The sequence below is a fragment of the Tamandua tetradactyla genome, chromosome 6, assembly GCF_023851605.1.
Source record: "Tamandua tetradactyla isolate mTamTet1 chromosome 6, mTamTet1.pri, whole genome shotgun sequence".
NCBI lineage: Eukaryota > Metazoa > Chordata > Mammalia > Pilosa > Myrmecophagidae > Tamandua > Tamandua tetradactyla.
This window is the reverse complement of record NC_135332.1, coordinates 79,984,700-80,011,251: the sequence shown is the minus strand read 5'-3', so window position 1 is coordinate 80,011,251 and position 26,552 is coordinate 79,984,700. Positions and strand designations below refer to the sequence as shown.

Genomic DNA, 26,552 nt, shown 5'->3' with positions numbered 1-26,552 from the left:
TAGATATACTGAGCAACTGGCAGAATCCCCTTGTTGGTTCTCTAACTCATGCAGTGAGGGCTATTATGGTGGGAAAGGCCAAGTGGAAGCCACTAGAACTGCCCCTACCAAGCAAAATAGTAAATCAGAAGCAATACCATATTCCTGGAGGGATTGCAGAGATTACTGCCACCCTTAAGGACTTGAAAGATGCAGGGGTGGTGATTCCCACCACATCCCCATTCAACTCTCCTATTTGCCCTGTGTAGAAAACAGATGGGTCTTGGAGAATGACAGTGGATTATTGTAAACTCAACCAGGTGGTAACTCCAATTGCAGCTGCTGTTCCAGATGTAGTATCATTGCTTGAGCAAATCAATACATCCCCTGGTACCTGGTATGCAGCTATTGATCTGGCAAATGCTTTTTTCTCAATAGCTATTAGTAAGGACCACCAGAAACAGTTTGCTTTCAGCTGGCAAGGTCAGCAATATACTTTCACTGTCCTACCTCAGGGGTATATCAACTCTCCAGCCCTATGTCATAATCTTGTTCGCAGAGACTTTGATCGTTTCTACCTCCCACAAGACATCACACTGGTCCATTATGTTGATGATATCATGTTGATTGGACCTAGTGAGCAAGAAGTAGCAACTACTCTAGATTTTATGGTAAGGCATTTGCGTGTCAGAGGATGGGAGATAAATCCAACAAAAATACAGGGGCCTCCCCCCTCAGTAAAATTTCTAGGTGTCCAGTGATGTGGGGCATGTTGAGATATCCCTTCTAAGGTGAAGGATAAATTGCTGCATCTGGCCCCTTCCACAACCAAAAAAGAGGCACAATGCCTAGTTGGTCTTTTTGGATTTGGGCGACAACATATTCCTCATTTGGGTGTGCTACTCCGGCCCATTTATCGAGTGACCAGAAAAGCTGCTAATTTTGAGTGGGGACCTGAACAAGAGGAGGCTCTGCGACAGGTTCAGGCTGCTGTGCATGCTGCCCTGCCACTTGGGCCATATGATCCAGCAGATCCAATGGTGCGGGAAGGGTCAGTGGCAAATAGAGATGCTGTCTGGAGACTGTGGCAGGCCCCTATAGGAGAATCACAATGCAGACCCTTAGGACTTTGGAGCAAAGCCTTACCATCTGCTGCAGATAACTACTCTCCTTTTGAGAAACAGCTTTTCGCCTGCTACTGGACCTTAGTAGAGACTGAACGCTTAACCATGGGCCACCAAGTCACCATGAGACCTGAGTTGCTTATCATGAGTTGGGTGTTGTCTGACCCACCAAGCCATAAAGTTGGGCGTGCACAACAGCACTCTATTGTAAAATGGAAATGGTATATACGAGATAGAGCCAGAGCAGGTTCTGAAGGCACAAGTAAGTTATATGAAGAAGTGGCACAAATGCCCATGGTTTCCACTCCTGCTGCCACATGACTTTCTCTTTCCCAGACCAGAGCTATGGCCTCTTGGGGAGTTCCTTACAGTGAATTGACTGAGGAAGAGAAAACTCGGGCCTGGTTTACAGATGGTTCAGCATGATATGCAGGTATCACCCGAAAGTGGACAGTTACAGCATTACAACCCCTTTCTGGGGTGTCCTTGAAGGACAGTGGTGAGGGGAAATCTTCCCAGTGGGCAGAACTTCGAGCAGTGCACCTGGCTGTTCATTTTGCTTGGAAGGAAAACTGGCCAGAGGTGTGTTTGTGTACTGACTCATGGGCTGTTGCTAATGGTTTGGCTGGATGGTCAGGGACTTGGAAAGACCATAATTGGAAAATTGGTGACAAAGAGTTCTGGAGAAGAAGTATGTGAATACACCTTTCTGAGTGTGCTAAAAACATGAACATATTTGTGTCCCATGTGAATGCACACCAGAGGGTGACTTCAGCAGAGGAAGATTTTAATAATCAAGTGGATATGATGACCTGTTCTGTGGATACCAGTCAGCCTCTTTCCCCAGCAACTCCTGTCATTGCCCAATGGGCTCATGAACCAAGTGGTCATGGTGGTAGGGATGGAGGTTATGCATGGGCTCAGCAACTTGGGCTTCCACTCACCAAGGCTGACCTGGCTGCAATCACTGCTGAGTGCCCAATCTGCCAGGAGCAGAGACCCACACTCAGCCCCTGATATGGCACCATTCCCTGAGGTGGCCAGCCAGCTACATGGTGGCAGGTTGATTACATTGGACCACTCCCTTCATGGAAGGGGCAGTGATTTGTTCTAACTGGAATAGACACATACTCTGGATATGGGTTTGCTTTCCCTTCACACAATGCTTCTGCCAAAACTACCATCCGTGGGCTTACAAAATGCCTTATCCATCATCATGGTATCCCACATAGTATTGCCTTGGATCAAGGAACACACTTCACAGCAAATGAAGTGTGGGAATGGGCACATGCTCATGGAATTCTCTGGTCTTACCATGTTCCCCATCATCCAGAAGCAGCTGGATTGACAGAATGGTGGAATGGCCTTTTGAAAACTCAATTACGGTGCCAACTAGGTGGCAAAAACTTGAAAGGCTGGGGTAATATTCTCCAGGAAGCTGTGTATGCTCTGAATCAGCATTCGCTGTATGGTGCTGTTTCTCCCATAGCCAGGATCTGTGGGTCCAGGAACCAAGGTGTGGAAATGGGTGTTGTGCCACTCACTATTATCCCTACTGATCCACTAGGAAAATTTTTGCTTGCTGTCCCTGCTACCCTGAGTTCTGCTGGTCTACAGGTTTTAGTTCCAAAATGGGGTGTGCTTCCTCCAGGAGAAACAACAGTGATACCACTGAACTGGTAGTTAAGATTGCCACCTGGTCACTTTGGGCTACTTATGCCTCTGGATCAACACACCAAGAAGGGGATTACATTATTGTCTAGGGTAATTGACCCTGACTATCAGAAGGAAGTAGGACTGCAACTATATAACGGAGGTAAAGAAGAGTTTTCTTGGAATATAGGAGATCCCCTGGGGCGTCTATTAGTACTACCATGCCTTGTGATTAAGATCAATGGAAAACTGCAACAACACAATCCAGGCAGGACTACTAATGGCTCTGAAACTTCAGGAATGAAGGTTTGGGTCACCCCACCAGGCAAAGAACCACGGCCAGCTGAAGTGCTTGCTGAGGGGAAAGGGAACATGGAATGGGTAGTGGAAGAAGGTAGTGATAAATATGTACTTCAACCACATGATCAGTTACAGAAACGAGCACTTTAATGCTGTTTTGTTCATGTTATACTATTTAAGTTGTAAGATATCAAGTTTAAGAATGAATGTTGCCCAAGGATTTGCACCCTATTCTGGAGAGATTTAATGTGCTTCCAGTTATATGCAGGACAGTTGAGTATTGTCAGGTAAAAGAAAAAAATGTGTGCTTATTTGTTTTCATTTGGAAATTAAGTATGGTCTCAGGTGATATATATATATATATATATATATATATAGGTGCCAAGTTTACAAGGGGTGGACTGTCATGGTTAGGGACAGGTGTAAACTTGGCCAAGTTGTGGTACCTGTTCATTTGATTGGGCAAGCGCTGGCCTGTCTGTTGCAATGAGGACATTTCATAGGATTAGGTCATGATCACGTCAGCTACATCCACAGCTGATTCCATTTGTAATCAGCCAAAGGGGAGTGTCTTCTGAAATTAGTGATGCTAAATGTAATCATGGGAAGCCTTTTAAGGAGGACTCAGAGGAGACAGGCCCCATTCCTGCTTTGGCTGGTGAGCCTCTCCTGTGGCATTCATCCAGGCCATCTATTGGAGTCATCAGCTTCATAGCCTGCCCTGTGGATTTTGGACTCTGTGTTCCTATGGTCATGTGAGACACTTTCATAAATTTTATATTTTCAAGTGTTCCCTGTTGATTCTGTTTCTCTAGAGAACCCTAACTAATACAGTGGTGTATTGAAGTATCCAAGTAATGTCAAACCATTTTCTATTTCTCACTGCAGTTTTCTAGTTACTGACCTTATGTATTTACTGTTCTCCAGCTAGGATCTTAAACATTTATGACTGCAATTCCTTCATCTGGAATTGTTCCTTGCATTAATATAATGTGTCCTATTTGTCTCTTATACTTTGCATTTAAACTCTCTTTTGTGAAATATTAGGAGAGCTACCCCAGCTCTTTTTGGTTAAAGTTTGTGTGGAAGATGTTTTTCCAACACTTCATTGTCTATCTCTTTGTTACCTTTCGTCTACGAAAAGCCTTTAGATAGATCATACATTTTGTGCATTCTGCCAAAGTGCATCTTTTGATGAGTGCATTATTTCATTCACACTGTGTCATTACTCTAAAGGCAATAATTACATCGAGTATTTTATCCTTTAATTTTGCATGTCATTCTTATATTTGCCTTTCTTTTATCCTCTTAGTTACACATACTTTCTATGCTCTCCTCCAAGCTTCTCTCACCTCTCTTTTCCTTTCAGGCTGCAGAACTCCCTTTAATATTTCTTGAGAGAGACAAAGTTCCTATTTACCTGTGAATATTTTAAACTGTACATATTTGTGAAGGACAGTTTTTCCAGATAAAGAATTCTCAGCTGGCAGTGTTTCTCCTACAGAGAGAAATATATCATACCATTGCCTTCTCACCTTCATGGATTCTGATGAGAAATTGCTCCTTAATTTTATTACAGTCTCTTTGTATGTGTGAAATTGCTTTTCTCCAGTTGCTTTCAAGATTCACTCTTTATCTTTGAAATGATAATGACATTTTTCATTCTTTTTAGCATTTGTAAAGGTTTATATCTATTAGACTTCATTCAGTTTTGAGTATGCTGTGCTTCCCGGGTATTTCAATTTATGTTTTTCCTGAAACTTGGAAAATTTCTTTCATAATTTCCTCAAGTGTTTTTTCTGCCCCTTTTCACTTTTCTTATCCTTCTGGGACACCCATGAGCCTATGTTTACGTGCTTCATGATGTTATTCATTTCCCTGAGACCCAGCTCCTGTTTTTCCATCTTTTCTCTATCTCTCCCATTCTGTAAATTTCTATATCTTACCTTCTAGTTTTCCAATCCTTTCTACTACAAGTTCAAAATATGCTGTCATGTCCCTTTAAGATATGTTTAATCTCTTCTATTGTCCTTTCATCACCCAAAGTTCTGTTATGTTTCTTTTCATTGTTTCAAATCTTTTTATCAAATCCTATCAGAGTCCCAGGATCCATTTTACCAGAAATGGAAAAGTTGATCCTCATTCACATAGTATTACACTTCACCAGGACTTCAATACCACCCTCAGGTGCAGTATTTATTTATTTCCATGACTCTTATCTGTTCAACAGCAGACATATTAAATTACTCTTTCTTTTTTCATTCTCAGACTGCAATCTAATCGTTACCATATAGTATTGCTGAATACATACTTTTGAATGAACGAAAATAAACAGTTGAGTGAGTTGAACACATATTGTTAACTATTGGGGAGAAAGGAAAAACACTGAAACATGCAGAAATACTGTTGAGAGAGGGAAGCCCCATAAATCAAATCAAATATCAGAAGACAGAAATCAGAGACAATACATATTTTCATGCTCCCAGAAGATCTATCCTGAGTCAGAGATAGGGAAATCATTATGGGAAAACTTGCATTACTAGAGTACACAGCTAAAGAGTGAATGTCTGCTGTGATAAGAGATGAACAAGAAGTTTCAAAGCTTTCTCGAAAGGGTCAAAATAGACCCAAGTTTGCATTGCATTATCTTTTTTCCCTCCAGAGAGCTAAATAGCTTAGAGAGCAGAGAGACAAAAGAATGCTTCATTAATAAGGCTCATGGGAATTAAATTCATAAAAGCATGGAAACATAAATGTTTTGCCTTACATGTCTCAAGCCTGGTTTACCAATCTCTGCTGAGTTGGAAACATAATTTTACCTTCTGGAGACCTCATGCATATTTCATCATCCTGCCCTTCCTGGTAGCAGGGCTTTCAACATCATCCATTATTCAGGGAAGACTTGGCATTGGTGAACACAGAATATTCATTGATAATTTCTGGGTGAGTCATAGAGTCAGTTCATAAGGGTCAGGAATGTATTATGAGTTCAGGACCCCTTTTATTGAGTGTACCTTTAGGGGCATAAACAAGGATAATGCAGAGAGATAACTGTCCAAAGTCTTACCCAGGTAAAAATGTTGTGGTCGAGGAAGATGATGAATGCATTAAAGCATCTTCTTTTCCATATCTGTCTTATCTAATGTTAGCTCACACTCATGGTCTTCCTTCATGAATGTATCTTGTTGACCACATTCATCAATATTTTTCTTAAAATCATTCAAAATGAACCCTTTCATTAGATCCTTCTTGGTAGACACTAAGTGTTACTCTCTGAATAAATGAATAAGACAGTTTTCTTTACTTGAAAGACATTACATCTAAATATGGCAACAAACATAGATATGAGAACATGAAATATCCTGAGGTGGAAACTGAAGTTCCTAGTGAAATGGATCCAAAGTTTGGACTCATCTGTTGAGGTACATGACAGCTTCCCAAGGATGTTGATAATTGTACCGAGTCTGACAGGAGGATTATATTTTCTTTATAGTAGCAATTCTAAGAGGAGAAGAGGATATAAACCCACCAAGAAAAGAAGACAGGAACGCAATTGTGCAATTAATAGATTTGTAGGGTGTGGTCAAGTTTAAAAGTAGATCATTATATCTGATGAACAATGGTAGGGAGGGTGTGAGAAAAGCAACATGAGCTTGGGAAAGTTGTCAGCAGCCAGAAAACAGTGAGATGTGAGTTAGTCTACAAAATTTATATTTGAAGTTATTGGAGAGTCAGTGCACCATTTATTAAATGTGATGTTCAAGAAAATTTTTGCCCTGTGGAGAGTTCTATGTCAGCTTCTGTTGTTAAATTCCTGGTGAAGTGATGCAGGCTGGAAATAGCACAGTGGTAGTGAGTTTGGAGGTTTGGGGAATGAGTATGGGTGGGGTTGAATCACAGTGTATACAAATATTCTTCATTAATATGAAGCACAATGTTGGGCACATTATGGTCATTATTTTTTCTTAATTCTCTCAATTATTAAATGAAACTTAGATCTCTGTTCTGATCTAATGGGAGATGAATTGAGACTTACATCAGAGTCATATTCTTTTCCAAGGCATATGCTCACATCTGGAATGAAGCTCAGAGTTTGTTCCTAGATTATGCATTTTACTAATAAATTTATTTCTTCATAAATCTAATTTTAAAAAACAGTGGGGGCAGTGCAATGGTAGCTCAGTGTCAGAATGCTTCCCTGTGCCTGCCCGTGTATAAATAAATAAATAAATAAAATGAATAAATAATTTCAAAAAGGAGTGTGAGATTCATTTTTAAAATTGCAAGGATATAGAAACAGTTTCCAGAAAATCATATCCATTTATCCTTATTCTGAACACTTTCCATCCACAATACCACATTACATCTATGTGTTATAAATGACAGTTTCACAGACTCTGTTTTTGATGACCTGGATATTTTTCATGGGTGCTGGCAAAGTATATTGTAAAATGTCCCTGAGTCGTAAATTGTTTGATGTTCTCCTCATGGTTAAACTGGGATTATGGGTTATGGAGGAAGACACCAGAGATAAAATTCTATTTTTATTACATCATGTATCCAGGGCACATCCCATCAATGCCGCTTTTCACTGTAGATGTTGGCGTTCATCAACAATGCTTGCCAGGTTTCGCCCTTTAAAAGTTCCTCATTTTCCTGCATTTCCATATATCACCTTTTGGAGGGGGTTAGTATCTGAAGACACATTTTAAGAGTGGGAATCAACTCACGTTCTTGAGACAGCAGTATCTACCTAAAGCATTGCATACATCTGGATGGGAGATTTTTGTGTTCCTACTCATATTATATATTTTCTTTATATCATTATAGACTCATGACATTTATTTTATACTTTGGGTTGTGACACAGTACAACTTTATTTACTTTTTTGTGAGGTTTATTTCAATTTGGGCAATGGGATATCTTTCAGAGGTGCTCTGTGTCTCTTGGATTTATCCCAATCATTGAATGCTTCATTTTAGTACCTACTTAATTTCTGGTGGTACAAGATGCTCCATGCTCTTCCTGTATATTTCTATTCCAGTTCTAGTATCAGCCATTTCTCCAAGGAAACTTTTATTGAAGAATGGTGTTTAAACAAAGGTCTTGTGCACTATGTGTGCTCTGTGTTACTAAGACATCAAGGTGCTCTCCAAAGACAAAGTCAGAAAAATATTTGCGTGTCTACCTAGTTGTGCACATACTCTGACCCATAGATTTGTCTACACGTAACCTTCTATTTATATTAACCTACTCATGTTGATGCACCTCACTGTAAACCATTGCCAGATAGAATATTTACTGTCCTGCACTTGCTTATGGTTAATCACCCACTCTGCAGTGGGAAATGTACTCTCCTCAACTGACATCATCTACTTAATGGCTTGATTCCAGTATACATGTGCAGACGTGATAGAAGTGTCAACCTACATTTCGGTGAGATAAGCTTTATCCACTTGAATACAGTATTTATGCAGTTTCTGTCCCATTTATTTTCCAGACTCCATTCATATCCAGTATTAACAATTCAGCACCTTTTCCCCGCATCCCTTCAGTAGGTGTGTTTCATATGATTGTAGCACAATTAGATTGTTTTATCATATTTTGCATTTCATTTGGCATTCCTAGTATCCTGACAATTAATCTTTTACTTGCCTATACTAACAGATATCATTTGTTTTGTAAACATCAGTTTAAAAAATGCAAAAAGTCAGGTGTCTATAATTACAGGATTTTAGAGAATATATTCACCGCTCTGAAAAATGCTCTGATTCATCTATTCAACCTTCCTTCCATCTCCCCAATCTCTTGAAACTGTGTTCATTTTATTGTCTCTATTATTTAGACTAATCCAGAAAGTCATATTATTGAAATTATACTTATGTCAGATGTATAGACTGCTTTGTTCCAATGACCATTAATCATGTTAAATGTATGCTTGGCTTTTGTGACAAGAGGGAGCATTCATTTTTATCACTGAGTAATATTCCATTTCTGGACTGAATTGTGAGACTAAGTTTAGATTTACTAAATACTGCCAAACAGTTTTCTGGCTATAGCATTTTGAGTTCTCACTAGCAGTGAATGAGAGTCTCTACTGCTCCCCATTATCAATATCTCATGGTATTGTCAGTGTTTAGTTCCTCTGGTATTCTAAGAGGTGTGTCATGGTATATCACTGCAGTTTAATTTTGCAATTCCCTAATGACAAATGATGTTGAGCCTATTTTTACATATTATTTGCCACCTGCGTATCTTCTTCACTTCAGTTTCTCTTCAGAATTTTTGCCCAGTTTTTCCATCGGCTGTTATCTTTCTTTATATGGGTGCAAATGATTCTTCATATATATGAATATAAGTCATTTGTCAATATCTATCCTAAAGCATAAGTTTTATATTTTAATGAAGTCCAATTAATAAATTTCCTCTGTCATAGATCATGATTTGGGTTCTATTTCTAAAAATGGATTACCAAAGCACAGGCCACCAGATTTTCTTGGATGTTTTATTCTAGAAGTATTATATTTTACATTTGAATTTTGAGTACAGGATTCATTTTGAGTTAATTTTTGTGACATGTATACAATGTTTGGCTACATTTCTTTTGTTTTGCATGTTTATATGCCATTGTCCCACAGCATTTATTGAAAGATCTTACTTTTCCCATTAAATTGCTTTTGCCCTTTGTCAAAGGCCAGTTGACTGTTCGTGTGCGTCTGTTTTTGAGTTCCCTAATATCCGCTTTCTGTGTCTATTGAGTTCTCACAGATTAGTTTGTGTGTCTATTTCACCAATACAGCATAGTTTAATCGTTGTGTCATGATAGTTAGACTTGAAATCAGATAGTATTTTATATTCTAGTTGTGTATTCTTCAACTTTGTTCTTCTTCTGTATTCTCTTGGTAGTCTTGGACTTTTGCCTCTCCTTATAATCCTTAAAATTATTTTATCAAATATCAACATACTAACTTCTTGACATTGGGAATGGGGTTCATTTGAAAGTATAGATCAGGTGTAGATAAAATGGCATACTAACAGTATTGATCTTTCTTTCTATGTAGATAGAAAATATTTATTCATTCTAAATTTTTATTGTGGTAATCTATATACAACTCAGACTTTTCAATCTATCAATTTTCATTGTGCAATTTAGCAATATTGATGACAATAAAAATATCGTGCAACCATCAGCAATATCCATGGCCTATTTCATCACATACTGCAAAATAGCTGGCCAAATGACTTTTGAATTAAAAAAAAGTCAAAGAGCATTTGATATGGAACATATTGCCTTGGGAAAAAGTTTAAAATTATGGAAAAAGAAGGCTTCTTATCAATAGCATGAAGGAGAATAAGGAACATTTGTTTACCCTGACATTTTCAGATAAAAGGCACTAAACCTGTATATGGTTAATAAAAAATAATAAAGTTAATATATTTGCAATACAAACCATAGCATTTATGTTAATTTTTCTGAGAGCTGCTTGTACCTAAACCTACCTTGTTCTGGTCTCTGTTCCAGCAGTTTCATGAGTTACATGGATTTAGGGAACAAAACACATGTTTCAGAATTTATCCTCCTGGGACTCTCAGAAGACACAGAAGTGCAGCCCCTCCTATTTGCTCTGTTCCTGATGATGTACCTGGTCACTCTCACAGGGAACCTGCTCATCATCCTGACCACCATCTCTGATGCTCACCTTCACATGCCCATGTACTTCTTCCTTGCTAACCTGTCTTTTGCAGACATCTGTTTCACCTCCACGACTGTCCCAAAGATGCTGGTTAACATCCAGACACTGACCAAAACTATAAGTTATAGAAATTGCCTCAGCCAGATGTATTTTTTCTTGGTTTTTGGAGGACTAGACAGCTTCTTCTTAACCGTGATGGCCTATGACCGTTATGTGGCCATCTGTCACCCACTACACTACATGGTCATCATGAACCCCAGGCTCTGTTGTCTCTTGCTGCTGGCATCATGGATGTTGAGTGCTCTGAACTCTCTTTTACAATGCCTAATGGTTTTGCAATTGACTTTTTGTACAGAGTTAGAAATTCCTCACTTTTTTTGTGAAATTACTCAAATAATCCAGCTTGCATGTTCTGACACCTTCTTCAATGACCTAGTGATATATTTTGCAGCTGGAATTCTGGGTGTTATTCCATTCACTGGCATTCTTTTCTCTTATTCTAAGATTATATCTTCCATTTTGAGAATTTCATCTCATGGAGGCAAGTATAAAGCATTTTCTACCTGTGGGTCTCATCTTTCAGTAGTGTCCTTGTTTTATGGTACAGGTCTTGCAGTGTTTCTTAGTTCTGCTGTTACCCAAAACTCAAGGGCAAGTGTGATAATTACTGTGATGTACACAGTGGTCACTCCCATGCTGAACCCTTTTATCTATAGTCTTAGAAACAATGACATAAAGCATGCCTTAAAAATAATTTCCTGCTGAGAAATTCCTTGTGTTTAAGGATCCTTTACTTCAGGTTCAGAAATTTACTCTTCATTAATAGGTTAAATATTGGGAGATATAAGTCAAAATACTCATGGTTTACAGCAAGAGTCTGATTAACATTTTTAAAGAAGTTAGAGGTATGTCTTTCAAGTAGAAAACACAGAAAAACAGTCCAGCCACAAAAGGTAATACTTCTGCTATCATCAGAAATGTTGCATAACCAAGAAGACACCATTGAAATTGTTGGATTGACCACACAGCATTTTCTGCTGTTCAGTAGGAAGCTTTTCCAGTAAGTGTTGATTACATATGCACTCTGCCTGCTAGTTCACCATCCTCTCTAACACAGGATCACAAACTGGAAGGACGGAGAAATTCCTGTTAAGGGCCAATCCACCTTATTCATGTCACACCATATCATGTAGACTGCGTGGTAGACACTAAACTTATACTTGGGTGTACTTCAGGAGGAAGGGTGATTGTATCTCTTTCAAAATTTTGAAAGACTTTCTGTTTTCTTTTCAATACACCCAACTAGTAGATAGACTCTGAAAAAAAGATATTTTGTAGCTCATGCTGTGAAGGATGGTGACTGTTACTACTCTATGATATAAGTTTTGTTCAACTTAATGTCTTCCAGATACATCCAGGTTGTTGCATGTATCATGACTTTATTCCATTATACAGCTGTGTAATATTCCATCATATGTATATGCCACAGTTTGTTTTTCTACTTGTCCACTGATGGATATATGGGCTGTTTTCCATCTTGGCAACTGTAACAGTCAAACTAATTACCTTTCACAGAAGGTGATGCTGGCAGGGAGAAGGGAAGACCTCTGACAGAAGCTTAGAACTGGCTCCAAATATTTTATGGTCAGGGTCATTAAAATGTAAAATGTAATCAAAGGGGGAACCTTAGGCAGCAAGTTCAAATTAGTTAGATTATCTTGGTAGTGTGCAACCTCTGGAGTATTTAATCAGTGGAGAAACAGGGGAGGGAGTGCTAGTTAGGCATAGAATAATTATTTCAGTATTCACTTGTTTGGTACACCCACCATCATTTTGTGTGTGACTGGGCACCCACTCTTGCAAGATGGTGAATAAATTCTTTTCTCCTCCACAACTGGATGAGCATTTGAGCTCCTTCAGGTAGGGCACTCTTTCTAACAGTAACTATGAATAGTTCTGCTATAAACATTGGTCTGTAAATGCCTATTCGTGTCTCTGCATTCAGTTCTTCCAAGTATATGCCTAGTGATGGGATTGCTGGAACAGATGACAGTTCTATATCTAGCTTCTTGAGAAACTCCCAAAATGCCTTCCAGAGGAATTGCAGTATTCTACATTTCCGCTAATAGTAAATAGGTGTGCCATTTCTCCACAGCCACTCCAGTACTTGTCATCTTTTTTTTGGGGGGGGGGGACAGAGGGTGCGTGGTCTGGGAATTGAACCCAGATCTCCTGCATGGCCATTGTAGTATGTGTGAGATGATATTTCAGTATAGTTTTTATTTAAATCTCCTTAATTGTTAGCAATGTTGAACATTTTTTCATATGCTTGGAGCAATTTGTATCCCTCTTGAATAAGTGTCTATGTTTTTGCCAGCTTTGAAATTGTGTTGTTTGTCTTTTTTGTTGAATTGTAGCATCTCTTTATATATTCTGGATATTAATCCCTTATCTGATGTCATTTCCAAATACTGTCTCACATTGTGTAGGCTGCCTTCTTATTTTTCTGAGAAAGCCATTTGATGTAAAGAAGTATTCCATGTCGAGGAAATACCATGTATTAGTAAGGGTTCTCTAGAGAAACAGAATCAACAGGGAACACTCACAAATATAAAATTTATAAAAATGTCTTATGTGACTGTGGGAATGGAGAGTCCAAAATCCACAGGACAGGCTGTGAAGCTGAGGATTCTGATGGAGGGTCTGGATGGACTCCACAGGAGAGGCCCACAGCTGAAACAGGAATAGCCTGTCTCCTCTGAATCTTCCTTAGAAATCTTCCAATTATCAGATTAAGCATTATTCATTGCAGAAGACACTCCCCTTTGGCTGATTACAAATGTAGCCAGCTGTGGATGCCACTGATTTGATCATGATTTAATTCTATGAAATGTCCTCATCACAATGGATAGGACAGCACTTGCCCAACCAGACAAACAGGTACCACCACTTGGCCAAGTTGACACATGCACCTAACCATGACATACCATTTATCCATGACTTCTTTCATTGATCAAACTTTGGGTGTAAGGCCTAGGAATCCACAGACTATCAACAAGTCCTTAAGATATTTCCCTACTGAAATTTTATGATTGCAGCTCTAATGTTTTGGTCTTTGATACATTTTAAGTCAATTTTTGTATGAGGTGTGAGAGATGGGTCCTCTTTCATTCTTTTGGACATGGATATCCAATTCTTCAATCCCTATTTGTTGAAGAGGCTGCTCTGTACCAGTTGAGTTAACTTGACTGCCTCATCAAAAATCAATATTTTATTGATGAGAAGGTCAATTTATGAATATTCAATTTGATTTCATTGCTCAATATACATATATTTATGCCAGTACCATTCTGGTTTGACCACTGTAACTTTGTAGTATGTTTTAAAGTCAGGTGTTGTGAGTTTTCCCACTTCATTTTTCTTTCTCAGTATATTTTTAGCTATTTGCAGCACCCTGCCCTTCCAAATAAATTTCATTATTTGTTTTTCTATTTCTGCAAAGTCAGTTGTTGGTATTTTAATTGGCATTACATTGAATCTATAAATCAGTTAGGGTAGAAATTGACTATTTAACTGTACTTAGCTTTCCATTCAATAAGCACAGTGTGCTGGTTTGAAAGGAAGTATGCCCCTAAGAAAAGCCATGTTTTGATATAAATCCCATTTCTAAAAGGTAGAATAATCCTTATTCAATACTGTATATTTGAAACTGTAATGAGATCATCTCCCTGGTTGATGTGATTTAGTTAAGAATGGTTGTTAAACTGGATTAGGGGATGACATGTCTCCACCCATTTGAGTGGGTCTTGATTAGTTTCTGAAGTCCTATAAAAGGAGAATGAGAGATTCAGAGAGATTCAGAGAGAGCAGAGAATGCTGCAGCACCACGAAGCAGAGATTCCACCAGCCAGTGACCTTTGGAGATGAAGAAGGAAAACGCCTCCTGGGGAGCTTCATGAAACAGGAAGCCAGGAGACAAAGCTAGCAGATGACACCATATTCGCCATGTGCCCTTCCAGCAGAGAGAGAAGCCCTGACTGTGTTCACCATGTGCCATCTCACTTGAGAGAGAGAGCCTGAACTTCATCGGCCTTCTTGAACCAAGGTATCTTTCCCTGGATGCCTTTGATTGGACATTTCTATAGACTTGTTTTAATTGGGACATTTTCTCGGCCTTAGAACTGTAAACTTGCAACTTATTAAATTCCCCTTGTTAAAAGCCATTCCGTTTCTGGTATATTGCATTCCAGCAGCTAGCAAACTAGAACACACAGTATGTCTTAAAAATCAATCTGCCATTCCACTGGGGGAGTGGTGCCAACCTCCATGGCTTGGGAGACTTACAGCTGTGCACTGTGATCTCAGCACCTACACCTGTTCATGACTGGTGTGCAACATGTGTCTGGTCACAGAAGTCCCCCTAAATACAAATGCAGATGAAGTCATCATATTTCTTATTGATTAGGCATGAAATATATAAAGAGCTAATATTTGACTGGAAGAATATTAAAGGGGGAGGCAGATAGACAAAGGACAGAGACTGCGTAGGCTGTTCAAGTTAAAGTAGATTTATTGCAAACTTATTGTGTTATAGATTTTGTATATTAAATATGAACCCCATGGTGACCAGAAAGAATATATCTGAAGTATACAGAGAAAGGGAAATGAGAAGAGAATCAATGTGCATTGCTACAACAGATCATTTATGCCCAAAGTAAGGCAGTATTAGAGGAAATTAAGCTCAAAAAAGGTATAAAATGTATGTAAGAAATGAGTGACAAAATAAGTAAAGTATCTCTTGCTTTATTAGTAAGTACTTTTATGCAAATGCCTTAACCTCTCCAGTTAGCACACACTGGCTGGAACAATGGATTAAAAAAGCATGTCACAATTATAATTTGTTTACAAGAGACAAAATTAGGCCCATAAGACTCAAGTTTGAAAATGGAAGGATGGATAAAATATTCCAAACAAATAGTAACTGAAAGAGGCTGCATTGCCTTAACTAATATCTGATAAAATAGACTTTAAGTAAAAATCAACTACCAAAAGCAGTGAATGATTATATGAATTGATAAATGAATCCATATGATAAGACAACATAACAATTGTAAACATAAATGAATCTTGTCACAGTGCTCCAAAATACATGGAGCAAACATGGACAAAACTTAGGGGTGAAATTGATGGTTGGTGACTTCAATTACACTACATTCATACATGGATAGAAAATCTAAGCAGGAGATCAATAAAGACCCAGAATTAGACCTTTTAAGCAGCTGATTAATGAAAGCAGCCAGTACTTTCATTTTTCATTCCAGTGCTATGCAGGGGCAGAAACAGTTTGAAAGTGAGACAAAGTAACTAAACAGTAGGGATGGTCCCTAAAAAGGGATGTTTTCCACATAAAGGGGGCCAGGGCCCAGTGCAAGTAACAGCTGTCATTCAGATAATTTAGACCCAGGGGCTGGGATATAAGCAAAGTCTTCAACCTACAAAGTGCTGAGCTTAGCCTCCATCTGAAATACATTCTGATTCTGGCAGGGATGGAAGTGCTGCTCTTGAAGAGTCACTGTGGCCTTACCAGCCTGTAGAAAAAAGGTGACTGAGAAATGGCTTCTCCCCAAGAAAAGAGACTTAGGCACACCAGAGGTGGCAGCTGTTATTTGAAAAACCCAGTACCCATGGCCTGGGAATACAGAAGCAATTCAAATAGGTTTCTTCCCACTGCTTCTGTCTGAACCACCCCCCTGGAAGGGTGGGGTCAGTTCAGAGTTAAAGGCACAGAGCCATTTTAAGTCTGCGTGGAGCAGCACCACAGGCTGGTCAGAGTAAAAAAAGCACAAAATCCAGAGCCTTCACAGGGAAGTCAAGCACCCAGCTGGCCTCATCTCCAGGGAACCTTGATACTTAAATACACCATTTTCTTGAGTCCTGGGACAGTTTTGTCTGAGAAAAACTGATTGGATTAGATTCTGTCTGAGAGGGACTTTCCTCCCAGAATAAGAACTCCAAGTAAAAGTTGGTAGAGGTTAAGAAAGGAATGGTAAAAACATATAGAACAGAAAGCACACAAACACAATAAAACAAAACAAACAAACAAAAAAACAGAAGATTGATACTCTCTAATTCTCTAATGAGGGATAAGGAAGAGAAAGCTTTCCCCTGGGGGCAAAACAACTTCACAAAAAGAGGCATCTCAAAAATCATTCCATATGTATTGGGAAATAATCAGAAAAATAGCTATAAAAATTCTGATCAGCTAAACAGAAACAAAGATAGACGTCTAGAATAAACTGAGCCAATAGACAAAGACTAGTTCATGCACAAAGCCAATCAAGAAAAAAACCCTAAGAGAGAAAAAAGCCCAGAACAAACTAATCAACAATATCCAATGCCTAGATACCAGCCAAATATCATGAGTCACTATAGGAAGCACAATGATATGGCTCAGTCAAAAGAACTAATATTTCAGACAACATAGATGTTTTTGAAACAACTAATTAAGGATGTTAAAACAAACCTTGTAAATCAATCCAATGAATTAAAATAAATGTGACAAAAGAGGTAAAGTATATAAAGAAGACACTGCAAAGTTTAAAAATTCATTTGGTTGATGGGGGAATATGAACCATATGTGAAATACACAGCACTACCATTATAAAGAAATGAATAGGGGCTTTCTAGTGGAATTCACTAAGACAGTCCTAAAAACAGTAATTAATGACATTTCCAAACACAGTTTGAATCCTGATATATACAGCAGACCCATGTTGTCTTTGGTTTTCCAGGAATGCATAGCACATCGCAGTTTTAAGATTTCTTCTTCCTTATCTTTTAATATTCAATTCACAATTGATGTCTTTTATCCTGTTCTCATTCTTCCATGTCCTCTCCCAAATGTCATGTCTTTATCAGGAACTGTGAATACTTTGTCCAGCACATTAAATGCTGTAGTATAATGTAGTTTACTTGTCTTTCTCTTTCATTAGATTTTAACCTCCTTGTGTCTTCATGGCCTAGTATATTGTACTGTTGAAATTGATGCTCAATAAATATCTATTCAATCAATAACTTAAAGAAAGACACTGTGCCACTATAAAGAACTTGGAAACTTGCAAAAGCAAATAACAGAACTTATGAGAATGAAAAGCACAACAGAAGAAATGAAACATACAATGGAAAAACACAAGTGAAGATTTGAGGAAGAAAGAAATAGTGAACTAGAGGACAAGAAATCTTACATGCAAAAGAACAGTTAGGAAAACAAAGGAAAAAATTGACCAGGGTCTTAGGGAATTGAATAACAACATGAAGCACATGAATAAACATATTATAGATATCCCAGAAGGTAAAGAGAAAAGGGGTTGAAAAAATAATTAAGGAAATAATTACTGAAAATTTCCCAACTCTTAAGACATCAAATTATAGATCCAAGAAACACATCACCCAAACATAGCAGGTCCAAATAGACCTATGCCAAGATAATTACTAAGCAGATTGTCAAATGCCAAAGACAGAGAACTCTGAAAGCATAAAAAGAAAAGCAATCCATAACATACAAGGGAAGCTTGAAAAGACTAAGTGTAGATTTCATGCAGAAACCATGCAGGTAAAAAAGGCACTGAAGAAGAAAAACTGCCAGCCAAGACTTCTATATCTAGCCAAACTGATCTTCAAAAATGACATAGAATTTTTTTTATTAATTAAAAAAAAAACTAACACAACATTTAGAAATCATTCCATTCTACATATGCAATCAGTAATTCTTAATATCATCACATAGATTTATGATCATCATTTCTTAGTACATATGCATCGATTTAGAAAAAGAAATAGCAAGACAACAGAAAAAGGAATAAAATGATAGTATAGAGAAAAAATAAAAATAAAAATAAAAAATACAAAAATATATAAGAAAAAAATAAAAAAATTGAAAATTAAAAAAAACTGTAGCACAGATGCAGCTTCATTCAGTGTTTTAACATAACTACATTACAATTAGGTAGTATTGTGCTGAACATTGTTTTTTTTTTAGAAATCTTACCATTCTACATATGCAATCAGTAATTCTTAACATGATCACATAGATGCATGATCATCATTTCTTAGTACATTTGCATCGGTTTAGAAGAACTAGCAATATAACCGAAAAAGATATAGAATGTTAATATAGAGAAAAAAATAAAAGTAATAATAGTAAGAACAAAACAAAACAAAACAAAACAAAACAAAAACCTATAGCTCGGATGCAGCTTCATTCAGTGTTTTAACATGATTACTTTACAATTACGTATTATTGTGCTGTCCATTTTGAGTTTTTGTATCTAGTCCTATTGCACAGTCTGTATCCCATCAGCTCCAATTACCCATTATCTTACCCTGTTTCTAACTCCTGCTGAACTCTGTTACCAATGACATATTCCAAGTTTATTCTCGAGTGTCGATTCACATCATTGGGACCATACAGTATTTGTCTTTTAGTTTTTGGCTAGACTCACTCAGCATAATGTTCTCCAGGTCCATCCATGTTATTACATGCTTCATAAGTTTATCCTGCCTTAAAGCTGCATAATATTCCATCGTATGTATATACCACAGTTTGTTTAGCCACTCGTCTGTTGATGGACAATTTGGCTGTTTCCATCTCTTTGCAATTGTAAATAACGCTGCTATAAACATTGGTGTGCAAATGTCCGTTTGAGTTTTTGCCCTTAATTCCTTTGAGTAGATTCCCAGCAATGGTATTGCTGGGTCGTATGGCAATTCTATATTCAGCTTTTTGAGGAATCGCCAAACTGCCTTCCACAGTGGTTGCACCCTTTGACATTCCCACCAACAGTGGATAAGTGTGCCTCTTTCTCCGCATCCTCTCCAGCACTTGTCATTTTCTGTTTTGTTGATAATGGCCATTCTGGTGGGTGTGAGATGATATCTCATTGTGGTTTTGATTTGCATTTCTCTAATGGCCAGGGACATTGAGCATCTCTTCACGTGCCTTTTGGCCATTTGTATTTCCTCCTCTGAGAGGTGTCTATTCAAGTCTTTTTCCCATTTTGTAATTGGGTTGGCTGTCTTTTTGTTGTTGAGTTGAACAACGTCATTATAAATTCTGGATACTAGACCTTTATCTGATATGTCGTTTCCAAATATTGATTCCCAAAGTGTAGGCTGTCTTTCTACTTTCTTGATGAAGTTCTTTGATGCACAAAAGTGTTTAATTTTGAGGAGTTCCCATTTATTTATTTCCCTCTTCAGTGCTCTTGCTTTAGGCTTAAGGTCCATAAAACTGCCTCCAATTGTAAGATTCATAAGATATCTCCCTACATTTTCCTCTAACTGTTTTATGGTCTTAGAACTAATGTTTAGATCTTTGATCCATTTTGAGTTAACTTTTGTGTAGGGTGTGAGATATGGGTCTTCTTTCATTCTTTTGCATATGGATATCCAGTTCTCTAGGCACCATTTGTTGAAGAGACTGTTCTGTCCCAGGTGAGTTGGCTTGACTGCCTTATCAAAGATCAAATGTCCATAGATGAGAGGGTCTATATCTGAGCACTCTATTCGATTCCATTGGTCGATATATCTATCTTTATGCCAATACCATGCTGTTTTGACCACTGTGGCTTCATAATATGCCTTAAAGTCAGGCAGTGCAAGACCTCCAGCTTCGTTTTTTTTCCTCAAGATGTTTTTAGCAATTCGGGGCACCCTGCCCTTCCAGATAAATTTGCTTATTGGTTTTTCTATTTCTGAAAAATAAGTTGTTGGGATTTTGATTGGTATTGCATTGAATCTGTAAATCAATTTAGGTAGGATTGACATCTTAACTCTATTTAGTCTTCCAATCCATGAACGCGGTATGCCGTTCCATCTATTTAGGTCTTCTGTGATTTCCTTTAGCAGTTTTTTGTAGTTTTCTTTATATAGGTTTTTTGTCTCCTTAGTTACATTTATTCCTAGGTATTTTATTCTTTTAGTTGCAATTGTAAATGGGATTCGTTTCTTGATTTCCCCCTCCGCTTGTTCATTGCTAGTGTATAGAAATGCTACAGATTTTTGAATGTTGATCTTGTAACCTGTTACTTTGTTGTACTTATTTATTAGCTCTAGTAGTTTTGTTGTGGATTTTTCTGGGTTTTCGACGTATAGTATCATATCGTCTGCAAACAGTGATAGTTTTACTTCTTCCTTTCCAATTTTGATGCCTTGTATTTCTTTTTCTTGTCTAATTGCTCTGGCTAGAACCTCCAACACAATGTTGAATAATAGTGGTGATAGTGGACATCCTTGTCTTGTTCCTGATCTTAGGGGGAAAGTTTTCGATTTTTCCCCATTGAGGATGATATTAGCTGTGGGTTTTTCATATATTCCCTCTATCATTTTAAGGAAGTTCCCTTGTATTTCTACCCTTTGAAGTGTTTTCAACAGGAAAGGATGTTGAATCTTGTCAAATGCCTTCTCTGCATCAATTGAGATGATCATGTGATTTTTCTGCTTTGATTTGTTGATATGGTGTATTACATTAATTGATTTTCTTATGTTGAACCATCCTTGCATACCTGGGATGAATCCTACTTGGTCATGATGTATAATTCTTTTAATGTGTTGTTGGATACGATTTGCCAGAATTTTATTGAGGATTTTTGCATCTATATTCATTAGAGAGATTGGCCTGTAGTTTTCTTTTTTTGTAATATCTTTGCCTGGTTTTGGTATGAGGGTGATGTTGGCTTCATAGAATGAATTAGGTAATTTTCCCTCCGCTTTGATTTTTTTGAAGAGTTTGAGGAGAGTTGGTACTAATTCTTTCTGGAATGTTTGATAGAATTCAGATGTGAAGCCGTCTGGTCTTGGACTTCTCTTTTTAGGAAGCTTTTGAATGACTGATTTAATTTCTTTACTTGTGATTGGTTTGTTGAGGTCATCTATGTCTTCTTGAGTCAAAGTTGGTTGTTCATGTCTTTCCAGGAACCCATCCATTTCCTCTAAATTGCTGTATTTATTAGCGTAAAGTTGTTCATAGTATCCTGTTATTACCTCCTTTATTTCTGTGAGGTCAGTAGTTATGTCTCCTCTTCCATTTCTGATCTTATTTATTTGCGTCCTCTCTCTTCTTCTTTTTGTCAGTCTTGCTAAGGGCCCATCAATCTTATTGATTTTCTCATAGAACCAACTTCTGGCCTTATTGATTTTCTCTATTGTTTTCATGTTTTCAATTTCATTTATTTCTGCTCTAATCTTTGTTATTTTTTTCCTTTTGCTTGCTTTGGGATTAGTTTGCTATTCTTTCTCCAGTTCTTCCAAATGGATAGTTAATTCCTGAATTTTTGCCTTTCCTTCTTTTCTGATATAGGCATTTAGGGCAATAAATTTCCCTCTTAGCACTGCCTTTGCTGCATCCCATAAGTTTTGATATGTTGTGTTTTCATTTTCATTCGCCTCGAGGTATTTGCTGATTTCTCTAGCAATTTCTTCTTTGACCCACTCGTTGTTTAGGAGTGTGTTGTTGAGCCTCCACGTATTTGTGAATTTTCTGGCACTCCGCCTATTATTGATTTTCAACTTCATTCCTTTATGATCAGAGAAAGTGTTGTGTATGATTTCAGTCTTTTTAAATTTGTTAAGACTTGCTTTGTGACCCAGAATATGGTCTATGTTTGAGAATGATCCATGAGCACTTGAGAAAAAGGTGTCTCCTGCTGTTGTGGGATGTAATGTCCTATAAATGTCTGTTAAGTCTAGCTCATTTATAGTAATATTCAGATTCTCTATTTCTTTATTGATCCTCTGTCTAGATGTTCTGTCCATTGATGAGAGTGGTGAATTGAAGTCTCCAACTATTATGGTATATGAGTCTATTTCCCTTTTCAGTGTTTGCAGAGTATTCCTCACGTATTTTGTGGCATTCTGGTTTGGTGCGTAAATATTTATGATTGTTATGTCTTCTTGTTTAATTGTTCCTTTTATTAGTATATAATGTCCTTCTTTGTCTCTTTTAACTGTTTTACATTTGAAGTCTAATTTGTTGGATATTAGTATAGCCACTCCTGCTCTTTTCTGGTTGTTATTTGCATGAAATATCTTTTCCCAACCTTTCACTTTCAACCTATGTTTATCTTTGGGTCTAAGATGTGTTTCCTGTAGACAGCATATAGAAGGATCCTGTTTTTTAATCCATTCTGCCAATCTATGTCTTTTGATTGGGGAATTCAGTCCATTGACATTTAGTGTTATTACTGGTTGGATAATATTTTCCTCTAACATTTTGCCTTTTGTATTACATATATCATATCTGATTTTCCTTCTTTCTACACTCTTCTCCATGCCTCTCTCTTCTGTCTTTTTGTATCTGACTCTAGTGCTCCCTTTAGTATTTCTTGCAGAGCTAGTCTCTTGGTCACAAATTCTCTCAGTGACTTTTTGTCTGAGAATGTTTTAATTTCTCCCTCATTTTTGAAGGATAATTTTGCTGGATATAGGAGTCTTGGTTGGCAGTTTTTCTCTTTTAGTAATTTAAATATATCATCCCACTGTCTTCTAGCTTCCATGGTTTCTGCTGAGAAATCTACACATAGTCTTATTGGGTTTCCCTTGTATGTGATGGATTGTTTTTCTCTTGCTGCTTTCAAGATCCTCTCTTTCTCTTTGACCTCTGACATTCTAACTAGTAGGTGTCTTGGAGAACGCCTATTTGGGTCTAATCTCTTTGGGGTGTGCTGCACTTCTTGGATCTGTAATTTTAGGTCTTTCATAAGAGTTGGGAAATTTTCAGTGATAATTTCTTCCATTAGTTTTTCTCCTCCTTTTCCCTTCTCTTCTCCTTCTGGGACACCCACAACACGTATATTTGTGCGGTTCATATTGTCCTTGAGTTTCCTGATACCGTGTTCAAATTTTTCCATTCTTTTCCCGATAGATTCTGTTTCTTTTTGGAATTCAGATGTTCCATCTTCCAAATCACTAATTCTATCTTCTGTCTCTTTAAATCTATCATTGTAGGTATCCATTGTTTTTTCCATCTTTTCTTCTTTATCCTTCACTTCCATAAGTTCTGTGATTTGTTTTTTCAGTTTTTCTATTTCTTCTTTATGTTCAGCCCATGTCCTCTTCATGTCCTCCCTCAATTTATCAATTTCATTTTTGAAGAGGTTTTCCATTTCTGTTCATATATTCAGCATTAGTTGTCTCACCTCTTGTATCTCATTTGAACTATTGGTTTGTTCCTTTGACTGGGCCATATTCTCAATCTTCTGAGCATGGACAGTTATCTTCTGCTGCTGGCGTCTGGGCATTTAGTCAGATTTCCCTGGGTGTCGGACCCAACAAGGTTGTAATATTTTTCTGTGAAATCTCTGGGTTCTGTTTTTCTTATCCTGCCCAGTAGGCGGCGCTCGTGGCACCTGTTTGTCTCAAGTGTTTGGAATGGATCCCCCTGGTTACCGATCTCTGCGGCCTGGGGATTACCGATCCAATTCTCTCTGTTGGTTCAGGGGCCACGCGTGGTGGGGGCGTTAGCCGCCGCGGTTTGAGGGGACCCTGTGGCTGGTCTCCGGCCGCTGCGGGCCCGGGGAATTCACCACCGGACCAGCATGTCACCCGCGGGGGAGGGGTGTCCGCGGCTTGGATAGCCCTCTGATCCAAGACTCGTAGCCGCGGACTCGAAACCGAGACTCGAAGCCACCCACAAATGAGGGGCGCCAGCCGCCTCGGCTTGGGAAACTTGCCTCTCCGAGATTCTCAGCCGGCCCGGGATGGAGGGAGGGAGTAGCTCCGACCTCCGCAGCTGCCGCTGCTTGGGAAATTGCGCGCCGCTCGGGGATCTCACCGCAGTCGCGTCTCGCAGTCAGACTAGCCAGTCCAGACTGGGGTACACTGTATGCCCATTCCCTGCCATAGCCCCGGGAGCTGTTCTGCACTGTTTCAGTTCACCTAGTAGTTGCTTTGGAGGAGGAGGAACTAAGACGCACGTACCTTACTAAGCCGCCATCTTGGAACCCACGGCAAAAAATGACATAGATTTTTGAATATTTACGGATAAACAGATAAGGCGAGAGTTCTTGAAGAAGAGAACTTTTCTACAAGAAATATGAAGGGGACTGCTAGAGGTTTATAGAAAAGAGGAGAAAGTGGTTTGGAGAAGAGTGGAGAAATGAAGAACAGTGAGGGTAACTAAATGGGCAAAAAGAGAGAAAATATAAGATATGATATATAGAATGAAAGGGACCAAATGGTTGAAGAAAATACTGTCTTTAAAGTAACAGCATTGAATGTTAATGAATTAAACCCTTCAATCAAAACATGGACTAGCAGAATGGATTTAATAAGAAAGGATCCAAATGCATAATGTCAACAAGAGACTCCTTCTAGGCCTAAGAACAAAAAATAGGTAAAAGTACAAGGCTGGAAAACGATATGATATTCTATGAAATGACAACCAGAAAAAAGCAGGGGTAGATATACTAATGTCAGACAGATTAGACTTTAAGTGTAAAACAGTTAAAAGAGACAAGGACACTAAGTATTAATAAAATGGACAACTCATAAAGAAGAAATAGCAATCATAAATATTTATGCACCTGGCCAGAGTGTCCCAAAATACATAAAGAAAACACTAACAATACTGAAGTGAGAAGCAGACACTTCTACAATAGCAGTTTAAGACTTCAATATACCACCCTCATCAATGGGATAGAAAATCTAGATAGGGTATCAGTAAGAAAACAGAGATCTTGAATAACATGATTAATGAACTAGATTTAAAAGACATCTGCAGAACATTTTACCCCACAAAAGCATGACATACATTCTCCTCAAGTGCTCATCGAAAACTGTCCAGGATAGATGACATGTTCAGTCACAAAGCAGGTTTTTTTTAATTTAAAAAGATTGAGCTAGTAAAAAATACTTTAACAAATAGTGGAATGATACTGGAAATGATGAAAGAGGGGAAGGTTGGAAAACTCACAAATATGTGGAGGCTAATCAACACATTCTTATAAAACTGGTCAAGTAAGAAATTATAAGAAAAATCAGTAACTATCTTGAGACAAATGAAAATGATAACATCAAAACTTAAAAGTGATAGCAGCCAATAAAAATTGTTTACAACAAGTAGAAATGAAAGCATTCTTAGCAGTCAGGTATCCCAAATATAAATATATTGCATCCTTCTGACATATCATAAAGATATATATTTGCAACTGATATCAATTGATACCTAAGATATAACTGAGGAGATGATTGTTGTTATAATAACACTAGCATTGTGATTCCAAAGAAAATTAAATAGAGAATAATGGCTAGTCCAACTTTTTTAAACTGAAGCTTTCTTTCAGAATTCACCTTTATCATGAATATAAGATGTATTATGAAAATTGTTAAGTAGGTAGACCATATATATCATAATGGCAGACATTGTAAAAATCAACAGTGATTAGAAACCCAACTTTAAATAATCACTGTCATTCCTATTTCACTTGCAATGTAAACCAGAATTAATAGGAAATTTGTGGAACGTATGGTCACTACAATGAAAGGCAAATGTTCATTTCTCAAAAACCATATCTTATAAGAATGTTAGGAGAAATTCATTTATAGTTTAATTCATAGTCACCCACAGACCAAGTCTGTTTCATGCAAATTAAATCCTCTCCTGAGGGAAAAAACAGAACTTCTGAACTTTCTTACATGTTCATCTGTGGTCTTCACACTGGGGTATGTAAAGTGGTTAAACTTTGTAAATATATCCTTCCTTTGAGTTATAACTGCTGTAGACATTTCTCTGACATCTTACAACTGT

The 26,552-nt window shown here is 37.8% G+C and overlaps 1 protein-coding gene and 1 long non-coding RNA gene across 3 annotated transcripts in view; one reads left to right on the top strand and one right to left on the bottom strand.

The window, feature by feature from the left end:
* Window positions 1–26,552, bottom strand: part of LOC143686161 (uncharacterized) — a 229,126-nt gene that overhangs the window by 144,788 nt on the left and 57,786 nt on the right. The gene's annotated exons all lie outside the window — the stretch shown is intronic.
* On the top strand, window positions 10,595–11,515 carry LOC143685672 (olfactory receptor 7A17-like). Its single transcript, XM_077162972.1, has one exon. The coding sequence runs from the start codon at window positions 10,595–10,597 to the stop codon at window positions 11,513–11,515; it is 921 nt and encodes a 306-aa protein (XP_077019087.1).